Here is a 9,508-nt window from a genome sequence, read left to right on the forward strand (position 1 = left end):
GTGGCCCTGGTTTGGGAATGAAATTCAAGAGCTGTCCCTTGAGTCCTGGGGCAGGGAAGTGCTTTCCTATCATTTCCTAACAGAAGAGGTCCTCTGATCTTTATAACAAAGTAGGAGACAGTTGGCTGGGGAAGAATTTCAGTCATCTTAATCTCCGCTCCCCTGACTCGAGGCTGGATATATCTCAGTGATTCTCGAGAGATGAGAGTGTGTGGGATCTGGAAGACTGTCTGGGGAAGATAACGGCCATAGATGCCTGGCCGCCCTTGGGTCTGCCAGGCCTCTAACCACACAGACTCCTTGCCCTCCCCATCAGCCTGAAGACTGGTGCTCCCCCTCCCCTCCTCCACGACCCTCCTCAGTGTAAATGGGGTCCATTGCTCTCACCCCAGGACAAGGCTGCTGATCAGACTCCTTGTGGAATTGTCTTCCACATTGGTTTGGTGTATCACTAAGTCACTAGTAAGTCAATTCTCCATCAGGCCCGATACCTTCAGTTATGGAAGATATTTTCAGTCACATCTATTAATTCGTGTTTTTTACCTTTTCCAACATTTTATGAGTATAGTTTTAAAATCTTTGATTTCCATTGGCTGTAGTGAGAAGAGAGCTTCATGCCTGATTCATTTCAATGTCATCCTAGTTTCTCTGTCGGGGTAGGGGTTCAGCTCCCAGATAGCTAAGACATTAGAGCCTTTGCCGTCCCAGTTGGGGAACCTAGAGGTTACCTGTGAGCCATTGGTTCCTGCATAGGGCACTTGGCAAGTACACTCTCTCCTTAAGCAAACTCACCTCCTGTGCAACCAGGACTCACTTGGGAGTCATATTGCTTCCCCAGGTGAGTTTTACATTGGTGGCCAAGAGCACTTCTACCTGGAGACTCACTGCACCATCGCCGTCCCGAAAGGCGAGGCAGGGGAGATGGAGCTCTTTGTGTCTACACAGAACACCATGAAGACCCAAGTAGGTGACCCATGGGTCTGCTCAAGGGCCTGGGGAGGGCTCCAGGGAGCTCCTGGCAGATCAGGAGCGGCAATGTGGAAATGTGAAGAGGCAGACCTAGGCTGGTCCAGAATGAGATTTGGGTTAGTGGTCCTGGAGCCAGACCCTGTCACCAACAAGCTGGTGTCACTGAGCTTGTTACATAAACTTTCTCATCTATAACTTGGGGCTTGGAAGGGTTGTTGTAATGATTAGATGAGTTTTAATATTTGTATATAGCCTAGTTAGTGTTAGCGACTATCATTCCAGTGCTACATGGCTTTGGTCAAATCCTGTCTGGCCTCAGTCTCCTCCTCTGTAAATGAAGGTGTTGGGCTAAGTAGTAGCCACAGGGACCACTAAATTATCTGCAGCAGCTTAAATAAATTTCGGCAGAGGAAACACTCCCCATTTCTCTACTGCCTATGATGCGACAGTGGTTGCCAGCATTCTTGGCAACTGGTCCTGCTCTCATGACCCACCAGCTCCTGGCCAATTGGAATGAGTTTTGCCTCTGAAAGTGTGCTGTGACCAGCTGCTTGCCCCTCTGGTTATCTCAAGTATCTGAATTTAGACTGCAGTGACTGATGAGTGCCGCACCCCAGCACCACTCCCCGAGGGCTGCACTGGGAGGGGAGGGGATCCCCCAATCAGGGAATTTCAGACTTCACAGCGGTAGTCAGGCCTGTGCACATGAGGGAGCCTCTGGGTCAGGCCTGCAGTAGGGCGAGATGATGCATTCAGTGTGAGGGCTTTTTCTTTTGTCCCCAGGCCTTTGCTGCAAAAGTGTTGGGGGTTCCAGCAAATCGAATTTTGGTCCGAGTGAAGCGACTTGGAGGAGGCTTTGGAGGGAAGGAGACCCGGAGCACCGTGGTGTCCACGGCAGTGGCCCTGGCTGCATACAAGTGAGTTCTCCCAGTGGACTCTGCCAGGAAGGCTTTTGGGTTTCCCCGTTTGGGAAGTTGATTCCCCTTGCTTTGCATTTTCACAGCTCTCTGTTTTTAGAATTCTTGGATATAAGAGTGAGGGAAGCATCGCCTGGTTCTTTATGTTCTGATGCATATGTCCATGTCTTATCTTCCCAACCTGGCTGTGAGGGCTCCAAGGGCAAGGACACACCTCCCATCCTCTTATCCTCACCTTGTACAGCACCGCGTCTAGACAGCAGAGCAGCCCAGTGTGGGTCTGTTCTGCGAGCTAGGTGGCAAAAGGTTTCCTTACTGTTTTCATCCCCGAAAATCACCTGGCTGGGCTGTTGTAGAGACTTCCAGGTTTCTCACCCTCTGATGCCTCCCTCAGGACCGGCTGCCCTGTGCGCTGCATGCTGGATCGTGATGAGGACATGCTGATAACCGGCGGCAGACATCCTTTCTTGGCCAGATACAAGGTTCTAGATGGGGGGGGCTGTGCCAGGGTGGGCAATGTCATCTCGTTGGAAGTGAGGATGAAGATCCAGGGATTCTGGGATATACTCTGAGTTTTTTCATGACTATCTGTACAAGTTCAAAGAAGAAATAGCGATGAGAGAAATTCAAACCAGCCAACAGCAGCTTCCAGGGGTGATGCTGGGGGAAGTGGGCGGGCCATCTCCCAAGCAACGTCACAGGGTGGCGTTCATCACTTTTGTGAGTTTGCTGTGGTTCACATCTGGTCTTATTCCCCTCAGGCTCAGAAACCTGATTTTTCTGCAGACCTGGGGCTAATCCATCCTGCAGGATGACATAATGTTAGTGTGTTGACAGTCTGATGTAAAAATCAGAATGACCGCTTGGTAATTTACAATGAGGAATAATACTTCCCAGGGGCCCGGACAGGCACACATTGTTGGGGTGGGCATCTGCCCTGCCAGACCGTGTGTGGCTGGGCACTGCCCAATTTCCCTGTGGGACAGTCCCTTTTCTGGGCTTTTGTGGATGACCAGTTCCTGTTCTGACCATGTACCCCTTCTCTGTTCACACCAGTATAACCTTACAGGTCCCCTGTAGCTCTATAAACCTGGGAGCCCTCTCTCTTGACGAGCTGGCTTTGAAAATCTCCCCTTTGATCTCCTCTGCCTTTATTTCATAATTTAACTCCCCAAAATGGATTGTATTTCTCTCATTCCCAAATTTTAGTGGATTTGAAGAAAGTACCATGTTCTTTTGGGGTCCATTTCCTCACTTATGAAATGGCCTCTTGGGTTTGTCTTGATGTTTACATAAGGTCGGGGGTGTGAAAACACATTCATCCTCGTGCAAAGTGTTACTTTCATTGTTTGCTGGCCAAAAGCTGTGAGGGGAGCCTCCAGCATCTTTCCTCGTTTCTCTTCCCAGCCCTGCTCCCTGCCCTTTCATGACCAGCATCCCCTTTTCTACCTTCTCACTCTCTCTGGTAGAACCAGAAGCCAGGAGTAGGTAGAAAGAAGGAGGAGGCTGGGGAGAAGGTGTCCAGAGGTGAGGATCCAGGGGTATGCCACTGGGGAGATGTCAGGTCCTCTCTTCTCCACCCGTTAAGTTCACCTTGTTTTCGTGGTGCGATGTCCTGCTCTTTCTGTTTCCTCCAGGTAGCGTAGGTGGGAGGAAAGGATTAGAGATAGGCAGAGGGAGGGGACTGTGGAGAAATCCCTCGCCTTTTTGACAGGTTGGCTTCATGAAGACGGGGAGGATTGTGGCTCTGGAGGTGGATCACTACAGCAATGCTGGGAACACCCTTGATCTCTCTGAGGCTGTAAGTAGGACCCGCCCCTGCATCCGGGGGTGACCGGGAGGTCAAGGGCACACCCTACAGCTTGTTCGCACATATGAGTACAGTCCTCCTCATTTCTTGCCTGTTACTGTTGCAGTAGTCTCCTAAATGGATCCCACTTGGGTTCTCCATCTTTGGTTAATCTTCACAGCACAGATATGATCCTATTACTTCTCTGATTAGAAACTCGTCCTTCCTATTCTTGCGAAGCACGCAAAGTTAGTTACAAAACTTTATGTACAGCATGGTGATCTTGTATGTGTATGAATGTAATATTAGCAATATGTATATATAATGATATGCAGGGAAAATGTGTGAAAGAACATACACTGAACAGTAATTGGATGAGATTAAGTTGGGCGCACGTTGTCATTTTCTGCATTACACATTATTTAAAATTTGAGTTGATCAATTTACTTTTTTTAATGATTTCATTGAAGTGTAGTTTACATACCATAAATTCACTTGTCTGAAGTATATAATTTAATGGTTTTTAGTAAATTTAGAGTCACGCAACCATTAATACAATCCAGTTTTGGAACATTTCCATCAGCCAAAATGATGTCTTGTGTCCATTTGCAGTCACTCCTGTTCCCAACCCCCAGACCCAGACAACAACTAATCTACTTTCTGTCTTATAGATTTTCATTTTGTGTGGTCTGTTTGTGTAAATAGAATCATACGTTATATAGTCTTTTGCATTGGCTTTTTTTCTCAGAATAGTGTTTTTGAGGTTCATCCATGTCATAGCATTTATAGTCCTTCATTCCTTTTTACTGATGAAGAATATCCCCTTGTATGGATAGATCATATTTTATTTTCCATTCACCACTCTGTTGACATTTGGGTTGTTTCCAGTTTTCAGCTTTTGTGGATAATCTGCTTTGAACATTCTCGTATGACTCTTGTGGTGGCATATATTTTTGTCAATTTTGAAAATTAACAAAATTACCTTGGTGGTACTACTTTTCAAAGTTTTTTAACTCTTAATTTTATAACCATATTAGTTACATAAACATAGATTCCTGTTGTAAAATAAAACATTTCAGGACAAGCAGGGTTTCATTGCCCCCCACTTGGGTGCAGCTCCTCTCTGCGAGGGGCTCTCTGATTGGCTCAGTTAGGAAACTTCAGACTTCAGACCTCGGATAAAAACTGCTCCAAAAATGAAACATTTGCAGTAGTCTCACCATTTATAGTACTGCCTTCTTGGTGCTGCAGGAAAAATCAGGTTGAAAAAGATCCAGTATTTGTGTCTGTACAAAGATCTTACAAGATTTTTAATTCAATCCAGCAAGTATTTATTGTGTGCCTAGGGTGGCAATGTAAAGAAGAACATGGTATTGTTTCTGTCCTCAAGACAAATGGTGGGGGAGACAGATAATAAAAGAACAAGATGAAATAGAAGGACAAGTTGAGAAAGTGCTAAGGGAAAGCAGAAATGGAATAAAGCGAGACATACAAAAACCACCTAAGATGACTAAGACTGAAATAATCAAAGATACAAAAAGAAACATGTGGGGCCGTAAACTAAATCCAAAATGAAACACACAAATAGAAACTATCGTTTATCTCATCAGAGAGATGAGATATTACACCTTAGAGAAAGATCAGCATGCTATAAAAATTGAACACTTGGAGAATAAAAATGAACTCCTGTGAATTTAAACTGTGAAAGCAGAAGGGTTGAAAGAAACTTGGGGAGCTCTCCCCAAAAAAGAAAACGTGGAAAAATAGGAGAGAAAATACAACATAATTGGAGGTCCCATCCAGGAGATCCAAATAATAGAAGTTTCAGAAAGAAAGAACGGAAAAAAGAGAGAGGAGGAAACTATCAATGAGTAATTCAAGAAATTTCCCAAAACTGACAAGTACGCATTTTGAGATTAAAAGAGCCCTTCAAGTAGTACAATGAAGGAAAATGAACCTATGCTAGTTTACATCATTGTGAACATTTTAGAAACCTGGGGACAAAGAATATTTTACAATTCTCAGGGAGAAAAAAACAGAACTCATTCCAAGACTTGGAAAGGCATTGATTGGAGTTCTCAATACTGGGGAACTGCAACACACTAGTGAAGTGTGTTCAAACTACTCTGGGAAATTGGGAAACTTATTTCCAACCTAGAATTCTATATGCAGCCAAATCATTAATTAAGGGTTAGAGTAGAATAAAGACATTTCAGACATGCAAGTTCTCAAAAACGTTCCTGTCTACTTACTCTTTTTAAAGAAGATATGGAAGGATGTGCTCCAACAGAACGAGAGTGTAGAACTGAGAAAGGGGAAGACATGGGATCTAGGAATAGGAGATTCAGTATGGAGAGAGGCAAAAGGAATCCCTGGGATGAACGTGAGCAGAAAATCCCAAGGCCAGCCAATTTAAATTGGAGTAGGCCAGAAGGCTTCAGGAAGGATTTCTTCAAAAAGATGGAACTGATAGAAAATCTAACATGTTTGAATGTATTGAGAGCAGATTTTTTGATCCAGGGAAAACTTTAAGCTGGCTTAGTAACAAGTGCATGGAAAACTAAGGAAATGAAAAAATAAAGACAAAATTAACTCAAGGGGGAAAATTGTTTTCAAGAAAGAGAAGTAATTACAGTACAATTATATGGCTTACCTGTAAGTAATGTTTACAGGACTATAATATTAAACTGACCATTGATCAGATCAAAACATAACTATGTGGGAGATAGGAAGCTGATGTGTATACAGGAAAAGGGGTTAGCTAGGAAATAAATTCTCCTTTTCCATCAGGGAGAAACAATATAAGAGTCTAAAACTGTAAAAGACGAGAAGCAGCAATATAAACACATTGTTTAGAGATGTGGAAGTTACTGTAAATAGCTGATGAAGAATGAGTGGTTGCCTCTGGGGAGCGGATGGAAGGGAAGTAGAGGGCGCTGCTGCTTTGCACAACACGACTTATGGGTGTGTTTGACTCCAAACTATTTCTAATACAACTTTAGTGGGAATAAAAGCTAATTTAAAATTAATAAAGTCACCTTCTTTTGTAGAGGCTAGTGATCAGTTCCCACTAGAGGGTCTGGGAGGGCTTCCCCATGGAGTTGCTGAATGAGGATTTGAGTAGGTGGGTCAGGTGAGGAGGGGCGTTACAGGTGAGAGTAACATGCAGTCAGAAAAGAGGATCAAAAAAATACATCAGGGAAAGGTCCAAAAGTGTCTGGAATTCCATGCTTAAAGATATATGGACTTTACTCTGGAGATAATAAGTCGTTTTTAAGCAAGTGCTTGACCTGATGTGACCTTAGATTTTAGTATGAGACATGGATGGAGGGAGGAGGCACTGAAGGCCAGGAGCACAGTAAGGAGGCTCTTGCAATATCTCAGGGAAGAAATAATTTGGGCCTGAGTAATAGCAGTTCACAGTGGGGCTGGGAAAGGCAGGGATGGGTGCAGCCCTTGAAATCCCTCTTTTGAGGAGCCAGTAAGGTCAATGCACAGTTCTCTCCTATTTCTCTTCTTGGTTTCAGATAATGGATCGAGCTCTATTCCACATGGACAACTGCTATAAAATCCCCAACATCCGGGGCACCGGCCGGCTGTGCAAGACCAACTTGCCCTCCAACACGGCCTTCCGGGGCTTTGGGGGGCCTCAGGGGATGCTCATTGCTGAACAGTGGATGAGTGAAGTTGCAGTGACCTGTGGGCTGCCTGCAGAGGAAGTAAGCTGGGAACATGGTGGCACAAGTCAGAGTGGATTAGCCTACTTTGAGGGGACAGTGGCTTTGTATCTTGGGCATCTCCTATGGGGGCAGAGGATGAGCAGGGGCTGTTGAGGGGTCTGGAAGGTTGACTTTAGGATTTGCCCCCCTCATCTCTTGCCACTGACTGGGCCTCAGTGTCTCTCTCCTTGGGAAGGTGCGGAGGAAGAACATGTACAAGGAAGGGGACCTGACACACTTCAACCAGAAGCTCGAGGGGTTCACCTTGACCAGGTGCTGGGATGAATGCCTGGCAAGCTCCCAGTATCACGCCCGGAAGAGTGAGATTGACAAGTTCAACAAGTACGTGCTGAGCGGGGAGGAGTCTGACGTTCTGGTGCTCTCTGGGGTTTCCTATTCTATAGCCTTTTTGCTCAACTCCAAAGACAAAGCTATTAGTTTAATGGATAACTTCCGAAGGTGCTGAAATGGCCACCTTGTTCACAGCCATCTCTTTAAGATCCTGAAATGAGCTTCAGCCTGGGGCAGGTGGGCTCACAGCACTGAGCATCATAGCCCATCAGTGTGGCTCATCTTTACACATTTGTCTGCCTTCCGGGCACACCGTGTTCTAGCGAACACCAGCCCAGGTCTGAGAACATCACAGTTATGCGCCAGCTCTGACACTACCCTGTGAATGTGACCATGGCAGTCACTCTATCTCCCTGAGCCCCCATCTGCACAGTGGGGATGATTATGCTGGCTCTGTCTTCCTCACTGAGTTACTCAGAAAACCAAATACAAAGCACAGTGAAAGTGTTGTCATTCTCATCAGCGAACCACAGTTCCTCCCTGGGACAATCACTGTCCAAGGTCACTAGGGCACTCTGACTGGAGCCGAATTCCACTCAGGGAAGAAGAGTGATGATACTTTAAAGCCGGTTCTCTCACGGGTGGGCCCTGCTCCAGCTGCACGGAAGGACTCAGAACCCAAATTCCTTTCTTTCTCATTTTATCTCCATAATTGGGGCACAACTCAGTGATAACAAGGGCTATATGCGCAGTGCCAAGGGTGTCTTCTTCCAATTTTAGAAAGATGTTGATTGAAAACATGTCCATTTAAACACAAATATGGTGAGAATGTTCCTTTTCCTCCAGGGAGAATTGTTGGAAAAAGAGAGGATTGTGCATAGTTCCTACCAAGTTTGGAATAAGCTTCACAGTTAGTTTTCTGAATCAGGTAATTGCTTTATATGATTTTGTCCGTCCCCACTGGACTGGGGCTCCATTTCCCCCTCTGTTTGTAGTATTGCAGGAGAAGCCCATTGTCACTGATAACAAAGCTGCCTAGAGGAGCTCTTTGCTGTTAAAATGGAAGTTGAACTCGCATATCCTCGTTTGTCCCATATGTCGTGGGACAGTGAGAGCAGCATGGGACTCAGAGATCTGGGGTCAACTTCTAGTTCTTACTCCTCCTGACTGTGGGACTAAAGGCAGTTACTGTGTCTTTCTGATCTCATTTCTTCATCTATAGAGTGAGGACAAAGATATTTGACCTACTTCCCTCTGAGGATGGGAGACAGACAGAGAAAGAGAGATATGAAAAAATTTGGCAAACTCCTTAAGGGCTATGTAATTAAATCATGAGATCTATACTGCTCTGATTTCTCTCTGGGTTTATATCCAAAATGTTGCTACTGGTTTTCTTTTTTTTCCTGGGCTCCAGCACCTTTGGTCCTATGACCCAAGCTGAGTTAGAATTTACCCAATTTTGTGTCTAACATCCTTCTCTTCCCTTAGGCAGGAGCCCTGATTCATGTGTACACAGATGGCTCTGTGCTGCTGACCCATGGGGGCACTGAGATGGGCCAAGGCCTTCACACCAAGATGGTCCAGGTGAGCAGCCTGGGGCTGTGGGAGTCCTCTCTGACTCCACGGTGTCTGTATGAGGGAAGATGCTGTGTGAAACTGAGCAGTGGGACATACCAGAAGCCGAAGCAGGCCTAGGCTCTGGCCCTGGCCCTGCTGCTCATCTACATGTGACCTTGGGCAAGTCTGCTCCCTTTCTTGGCTTAGTTTTCTCATCTGTGGAAAGAGGTTGGCCAGGTGATCTCTGAGGTCACTTATGTTACCAA

General features: G+C 45.5%; 1 protein-coding gene across 1 annotated transcript in view; it reads left to right on the top strand.

Moving 5' to 3' along the window:
- LOC124239681 (xanthine dehydrogenase/oxidase-like) overlaps window positions 1–9,508 on the top strand; it is a 14,854-nt gene that overhangs the window by 1,285 nt on the left and 4,061 nt on the right. The window contains exons 2-10 of the mRNA XM_046661842.1: window positions 393–462; window positions 754–963; window positions 1,753–1,886; window positions 2,281–2,368; window positions 3,601–3,687; window positions 7,203–7,394; window positions 7,591–7,736; window positions 8,532–8,613; window positions 9,174–9,377. Of these exons, the coding sequence (XP_046517798.1) occupies window positions 393–462; window positions 754–963; window positions 1,753–1,886; window positions 2,281–2,368; window positions 3,601–3,687; window positions 7,203–7,394; window positions 7,591–7,736; window positions 8,532–8,613; window positions 9,174–9,377 (1,213 nt within the window). The remainder of the gene's footprint in view (window positions 1–392; window positions 463–753; window positions 964–1,752; window positions 1,887–2,280; window positions 2,369–3,600; window positions 3,688–7,202; window positions 7,395–7,590; window positions 7,737–8,531; window positions 8,614–9,173; window positions 9,378–9,508) is intronic.

This window comes from Equus quagga, chromosome 5 (assembly GCF_021613505.1).
Source record: "Equus quagga isolate Etosha38 chromosome 5, UCLA_HA_Equagga_1.0, whole genome shotgun sequence".
Classification (NCBI taxonomy): Eukaryota; Metazoa; Chordata; class Mammalia; order Perissodactyla; family Equidae; genus Equus; species Equus quagga.